This window comes from Empidonax traillii, unplaced genomic scaffold (genome assembly GCF_003031625.1).
Source record: "Empidonax traillii isolate 1590-97213 ecotype Southwest subspecies unplaced genomic scaffold, ASM303162v1 scaffold152:size925058, whole genome shotgun sequence".
Taxonomy (NCBI): Eukaryota; Metazoa; Chordata; class Aves; order Passeriformes; family Tyrannidae; genus Empidonax; species Empidonax traillii.
The window spans coordinates 5331-13066 of NW_020955345.1; the positions used below are offsets into that span (position 1 = coordinate 5331).

The window sequence follows — 7736 nt, forward strand, 5'->3', positions numbered from 1 at the left end:
ATATAAATCAGTGTAGATATATTTTGTATGTGCATGTCTGTTTGTGTGTCTGTGTGTATGTACCCACATTTGCTATTTGAAAAGCACTGTAAGAGATCTAACCAGGGACAGGAGGTGGGAAGCTGAATAATTTTATTTCCACACCATGAGTCCCATACTTTGAAAGGTTTAATTTTTCACACATTTCTTTATACATATATAAATTAAATTATCTCTATTTTTGTAGATATTTTGCAGCAAATCTCTGTATTTCTCTTCTCCCTCTGCTCTTCTCCAGTCTGTGCTCTGGTTTTGAGGAGGTTGTGGACTGCTCTAACAAGCCTCTATGATGACTCTGCAGAACAATCCTCAAATACACATCAAAATTCATATTCACTTGATTCACTTTTCATTGCATGTCTAAAGTTGTGTAACGATCAACACTGAAGGTGCACCCTGCAGGTCCCCAACAATCCGATGATTCTGAATTCTGCAATAGGAGAAAAGCCTCTAAAAATGCCTGAGCCTCGGGTGTGTGTCTTTCAAGGTCTCATTATGCGAGTATTTTAGTTACTCTTTCTGACACTGCTCGGCCGCTCTGACCCTTATTTCCCATATTTTTGAAACAGCGAGGGAAGGCAAAGTAGGCCACTGTATTTCACTACAGTTTACAGGAATGGAAAGTAATGCATGCTCGGAAAACAGTGGCCATTTTCTCTCTTCAGGGCAGTAGCTGTGTTCCTTGTTTGCAAGGAACTGTCTACAAAAGTTGATAAGGGGTGGTGGGTTTATATTTTCTTAATTAGCCATAGAGAAAACTTCTCAGGGAGTTAGGGATAAGGCAGAAAAAATTAGTTACAGTTACATTTAGGGAACCTGACCATTTCAACTGAGTTTAGGGGGCGGGGGGGTGGGGGGGGAGAGGGGAAGGAAAAACTAATAATAGAAGAACAGAAAAACCCCGCCTGTACAGATCTAAGGTGATCAGGGTGGAATCTGAGTATATGGCACTGCCACTGGGGCCGGGCCGTCGCCTCCTACTCGTGTCGCCCCGTCGGGCCGCCCGCACTCACCGGGGACCACCCGCCGCCCCCTGAGCAGCCCCGCTCCCTGTTGAGGGACTCCACTTCGATTTCCTCGGGGGAAAAAAAAAACATTTAGGCTGTATTTTTTTTAAAAAAGGCAAATTTCTCAAAGTACAGTCAACTCCCCAAACCCATCTGGAAGCACATTTTGCAGTCTCACTTCTCCTATTGAGTACCCCCTAGTATAACTCGTTTTGCTGCCAGCAGTTCCCCTCTGAAATCCATCCTGTATTTTCAGGATGGCAGGGCTTAAGAAAAGCCTCCCTTCGTATCGAGCTGCGTCTGGAGTCCGGTTCCCATCATAACAATAAAAATTCATTCGAAATCGAACTTATTCACCCCTCCTGGCCGGCGTGGCAGAGCACAGCTTCTCCAAGCAACCTGGCTGCCCTTTCCCCTGTCTCCCCGAACCCGCGCCGTGCTCCATACCTGGAGCGGGGTTCTCCCAAAGCAGTTGGTCGCGTTGGGATCCACGCCCGCGTCCAGCAGCCTCCGCACCTCGTGGTGGTCCCCGCGGGCGGCCGCGGTGCACAGCCGGTCGCCGTCGCCCCGGGGGGACCCGTCCATCGCCCCCCTGCCCACCCGACCCGCACGGCCGCCCCTCGCTCTCTGTCTCCTGCCCGTGGAGATGACGCAGCTCCTCCTTCCCCGAGGGCAGCGCCCGCCCCCTCCTGACCACGGACGGCGGAGCCCTCGGGCCTCGCTCACGGCCCGCGCCGCTCACACTCACAGCGGGGCGACCGCTGCAGTGTCCGCTCGCTCCCGGTTCCCAGCGCTCCTGGGGGCTGCGGTGATATCCACGAATCCTCCAGGAGGCCGGGGGAACACGGGGCCGGATGGCGAAGGGCAGCGGAATAGCCTGAATGCTTTCAAGACTTTGGGGAAAGAGCAGCCCTGGAGCTCACAGGACTTATTGAAGAACAGCTCGATCTCTCTTACTCCTGTGCAAGATTTGCCTTGGGGAAACAGAGAAATGCAGCTGGGCAAGAGTTGGTTCGTTAGAAAGAAATGCTTAAACCTGAATTTTCTTTCCCACTTGTACAGAGGGCAGATTGACTGCAGCTGAGTGCTTGCACATAGCACAAATGCACAAAGCAGGAGGGGTGTCAGTATGAAGCAAGGACCGGGAAACACAGAATCGGTAACCAACCGATTCCTCACAACATTTTCAGCTGGCCTCCAAAGCAAAGGCCACATACTGGAACTTCATAAAATGTCCAGATCCATACAGACCACAAGCAGAGTGTCACTGCGGGGTGAGTTCAACCTGCAAATAACAAATGCGAAAGAAGACATGTACCCACTCACAGCAACTTCTGTCCAACTGTCCTTCCACTGGCATTCAGTGGGAGCTCTGCTTCGCCTTGGTGCACATGTCACAGGCGACAGATCTCCTTCTGCTTTGATTGAAGAGACTTCTGGATTTGGACTTGGTAGCGTTCAGATCCAAACAGCTCCTGTCCATGTTCCGAGCCAGCACCCCTCACTTGATTGTGTCACGAGCACTTGCTCTCTCTGAGTGTGCAGTTGCTACTGGGCCCTACCCCGCTTCTCTCTGACTGTTTGCATATTGTATTTTGTTTTACCCAACTATCTATGCCTTTGAAGTCCATTTGTCTTGGAGGAGATCTCAATTGACTTTGCTCAATAGAGCAGCCTCCAACGTGCATGTCAGCAGTGTAATGTACTGATGCCAATGCAGGTTCAGCTATGGCACAAACTAGACTGTGGGGTGGGCCATTGCCTTTACCCTTTTGCTCCCTTTTCTATTTTCTCCACATCATTCTTTTCAGTCTAGCCTTGATCTGTTTTGCTAACGTGAGATTATCCACTGATATCTCATTTTACTTGGCTAACACTTCCCGGTTCTTTCTTCTACCAACATCCAAAGCATCTCTCAGCATCAGCACAGGTGGCATGTGACATCAGAACTGAGTTTCTGTATTAGCACTGAAAGCAGATCTGAGAGCAGTTGGAGTTCCCAGCACTGTAACCAGTGAGAGTGTTTGGTTTATCAAAACCAGCTGAGCATCAACAAGAGGAGAAATGAATTCAGAAGGTGCTCAGCACTGGGCAGGACCAGCTCTCTAAGATGGAAATACTGTCTTAACTGTTTTAAGGACTGCTTCCTCTCCCCACTGTCACTGCAGTGCTGCTGAAGCAGGACAGTTCCAAAGAATTGACATCAACTTTTCATCACACTTTTGCAAAAGTTTGCCATTGCTTGTTTAGATAATTGTCAAGTTCCCAACCTCCTTTACTGTGTCTTGGCTCAGGCCATTTGTGGTGCAAAGAGTGGCATGACTGGGCATACTTGGAAATAAGTTTTCTACCTGAAGATGAAGGTGTCATAGAGGAGGCCATGCTGGAACTGAGTAGTGTAGCAGTGTGTGTAGTAAGTGAAATGTATTTTAGAGGGTAGGTGAAGTCTGTCTTGTTGGTTGGTTTCCTCCTGTATGGTTCCTCTGGCACAAGGAGAAAGACATTTGATCTCCTGGAAGTCTTTTAATTTGACCTTAGAAGCTCTGTTTTAAGAATTAGTGCTTCCTGGGAAACAGCTTTTGTAGGGACTTGTATCAACTGTGTGAGAAGGTTCTGAATTACATTTTATGTGTTTTGATACCGTGGTCAAGACACAGGCATGCTGACACCAACCTTCCTCCAGGGATTGGAAAAAAGTCTTTAGGCAGAGCGTGCACCAACAGTGCATGCCCCAGTGTGCCAATACTGCCTGCCAATACTTTTTTGGGCAGGAAAAGAAAAATCTTCCTACTTTTAAAAACAGATTATAAAGTCATGCAAAGATACAAAGTTCAGTTGAGCTTTCCTTTTGCTCTCTAAGTCTTGTTTTAATAAGAAAACAAAGCATTTGGATGTGTTTAAATGGTGTGTGTATGTACTTAATACACATCTCAAAAAGCCCCTCGTATTCGGCCTGCTGTGAACGTGCTGTGAGTATCCATATGTATTTATGCACAGACCCCCACAAACAAGAAAGCAATCAACCAAGTCGAAATAAAAACCAGTGCCCAACTCTGAGTGGTACTGCACACAGAATCCTTTAATAGCTGAACACTAGGAAGGAAGTTTTCTGAGCCAATCTCCTGTTTAGTTATCGAGTAAGAATAGGTATTTGGTTACATGCAAGTGATACAAACATTGGGTAGGCAATGGAAATTCTGCAGGAAGGAGAGAAAATACAAAGTGTGAAAAGATCCAACTTTGTAACCCAACTCGGCCATTTGTTGTTTTTTCCAAAGATCTAGTTTAGAGACCCATGTTTTTTGACATGGATAGCTTCCCCAAATGCAACTCTACAACATATTTGTAGTAGTTCTTAAATTGTGATGTCTATCAGTGTTAAATATTTGGACAATCCATCAGTGTTATATCTCAGTCTTAAAACTGTAAGTGAAGTGGACTGCTGAGAGGAGAAGATTGGAAGATTAATTCCATTTGTAAAGGAGAGGGCTGAAGTGTTCGCTATGTGAGAGCCCTAGGACATAAAAGAATCTCAAGGGATGACTACAATGTCAAACCTTGCAGGGCGGTGAGCAAGCCGGTAAGGGAAACACAGCGTTCTGACTTCTCTAAGCAGCTTCCCCATAGCCAGAAATCGGAGAGGGCAAACGGCGGATTTTTCCGCCCCCCTCGCCACTCCCGAAGCACAGGAGAACCGTTTGCTACCTGTGCTCGGCCCACCAGGGAGCCTGAGAGGGAGAGCAGGAGCGCTCGCCTTGGCAGTGTTTCGGTTCTTTCCTTCTTTTCTCAGGCAGTTGAGCAGCACGTGTCCTCCGGCAGAAGCAGGACACGGGGTGGCCGTGGCGTGCGGAGGAGCCCTGGGCAGCGGGGCAGAGGCAGAGTCTTGGCAGGGGTCGGGCGGCGGTATCGCCGGCAGACGCGGTGGCTCGCTGGGTGAGTGGCCGGCGGGGACGGTGGCGGCGGAGATGGGCGCAGGCGGCGAGGGCTCAGCGGGGCGGCGGGGGCGGCCGAGGGCGGGTCAGGGCGCTGCCCCCTGGGCGGCCCTGCCGGCTGGCGGCAGGGGCGGCGGGTGGCGCAGGTAGCGGCCCACGGCTCCGTGCGGGCCCCCCGCCGCCACGTCGAGGGGGAGGTGGCCGCGGCCGTCGGGCAGGTCGAGGCGCGCCCCGGCCCGGTGCAGCGCCACCAGCGTCTCCAGAAAGCCGGCGCGGGCCGCGTCGTGCGCCGGGAGGCAGCCGGTGCTCGGGTCGGGCCGGTTGGGGTCGGCTCCGCGCTGCAGCAGCAGCTCGGCCACACGCGTGCTGCCCAGCATCATCACCTGCGGGGAGACACAGCGTCAGCGCCTGCGGACACCGGCTCAGCGTCGAGCTACTGGCCGGGCGGAGGCGGCGCTGGCGTCTCTTTTGGGCATAATTCTCCTATATCGGCTACTTGGAGTCGTGCCGTGCATAAATACCGACAGCCGTATGCCAGGATCCGTACGACTCCCTTCAACTCCAGAGAGTCTGTGACTACATGAGAAATTAACATAGTAGTTACGATGCGTGTGGTTTCCAGACTAGATTCTACGGTAAACTCCATAAGAGAGGGTGGCAAAACAAACATCTGAAGAAAAGCACTAAGATCAGCGTTTACAGAGCCATTGTACTGTCTACTCGTTTATATGGTTCTGAATCATGGGTCATTTACTGCTACCACTTGCGCCTCTTAGAACGCTTCCATCAGCGCTGCCTCCGTACAATCCTAAACATCCACTGGACTGACTGTGACCAACACGTCTGTCCTTGAACAGGCAGCAGTCATGAGCATTGAGGCCATGCTGCTGAGAACTCAGCTGTGCTGGGCAGGGCACGTCTCCAGGATGCAGGACCATCGCCTCCCTAAAATCGTGCTCTATGGGGAACTTGCCACTGGCTGCCGCAAGAGAGGAGCCCCGAAGAGGAGATACAAGGACTGCCTGAAACAATCCCTCAGCCTTGGCCATATTGATCACCACCACTGGTCTACCCTGGCCTCCAATCGGGAGGCCTGGAGACACACCATCTATAACGCTGCTGCTGCTTTTGAGAACACACGCAGGATCACTCTCGAGGAGAAAAGACAACGCAGAGAGAATTGAGTCTCATCTGTATCAACTGGGGAGTCTTTCTGCTGTGCCTTCTGCAACCAGACTTGGTCTATCTCGCATTGGCCTTTTTAGCCATCAGTGTGCTTGTAGCAAGCGTGGCTAGAGCCCTTCTCAAATCTTTGTTCACGAAGCCTAGCCTTGATGATGTCATTTGTATGTACCGTGGTATAAGTGGTACTTGTGGTGTGCTTAAAAAAATATATATGTACAGGTACATACAGACACGGCTATGTATATGGGTACACACATAGACACACCAACAGATATGCCATTGATGTCCCATTTTTGTTTCACAGATAGTGTATATAGAAGTACTACAAATAGATTTAAACACATGCATATATTAATAATGCATTAAATATATTTAGACACATAAATAGGATCTATATATATATAGAAACGCACATGGATATGTTTATACATTACGCATACACACGCTGTATAGTGTGACAGCCCTGAGCAGCCTTGCGTGAAGGCTTCTGCCACTTGGAATGCCTTACTGATTTATCAACGAGAAGCACAGCAAGCAAGCCTAAGCAGCTGCCTGTGTTTCCTTCGGGCTTCTGGAGTGGATTTTCCCGAGTTTTCTCCTCCTGAGTTTTGCATCCTTTTCCTTGTCTTCTTGTCTCCCCTTCAGCTCTGTCTTCTTTCCAGAGATGTAAGGAAAGCTGCTGGCTGCTCATGAGTAATGCACAAAACTTTCCTGATGGCAAATTCCTAAAGACATCCTGCTTGTCGGCTGATAGCAAAAACTTTTGGCAAGTTCTGATCATTCACCATTAAACAAAACCACAATAAACTATCAACCAACAAAGAAAATCAATTTGCATTAGGGTGTTTACTTCCTTCATTGTCCTGGTCATTTTCAGTGGAATTTTGAAGTCCATAAATTGTGGCTTAACATTATGGAAAAGACCTTAAGACAAAAGGGTTTTCCCATTCTCTTCTTTCTCTCTCTCAATTCTTTGTTTACACACTTCAAATACTTGCATTTATTTCTAATAATAAAAGTGCAAAAATGCTTCTTTATGTCATAATTTATAATGTCTTATTTTATTTTTTTTAGAAAGAAAAAGAGAGTCCACATATCAGTGTCAGCCATTTTGCAAGTGTTGAAAAGGGAAACAGAACCTTGTCTCACTCTGAAATGAGGGAAGGAAAGAGAAAACTTGCAAGAATGTGAAGATTCTTTTCTTCAGGAATCTGAACACACAACAGAAATAAACTGAATAATTTTCTCAGAACCTTTCCCAATAACTTACTTTAGAAAAAGATTTCCTTTTCCATGTAAAGTGCCAAAACCAAAATGGCTGTTCAACTTAGCTGATGAATCATTAAATAGGTGGCTTCAAGTGACAACTTGAGAATCCTTTTCATGAGAAATGCAAGTCTAGCTTTAATCACAGTACCTTAATCGTTCAATGAACACTTAAGAACTTTGAAAGTGAGTATGTCGATTAATAGAATATATTTTAGCAACTCTACACACGAGTACTTTCAATATCTATCAATGAATACTATTCCTACTGATGAATAGAGAATACTAAAATTACTATTGCTATGAC

General features: G+C 47.9%; 1 protein-coding gene across 2 annotated transcripts in view; it reads right to left on the minus strand.

Annotated features, from left to right (window-relative positions):
- Nucleotides 1-4351: 4351 nt before the first annotated feature.
- Nucleotides 4352-7736, minus strand: part of LOC114057892 (cyclin-dependent kinase 4 inhibitor B-like) — a 15630-nt gene continuing 12245 nt past the window's right edge. For both annotated transcript variants that reach the window (XM_027884690.1, XM_027884689.1), the window contains exon 2: nt 4352-5361. In XM_027884690.1, the coding sequence (XP_027740491.1) occupies nt 5065-5358 (294 nt within the window). In that variant the 5' untranslated portion in view covers nt 5359-5361 and the 3' untranslated portion in view covers nt 4352-5064. The remainder of the gene's footprint in view (nt 5362-7736) is intronic.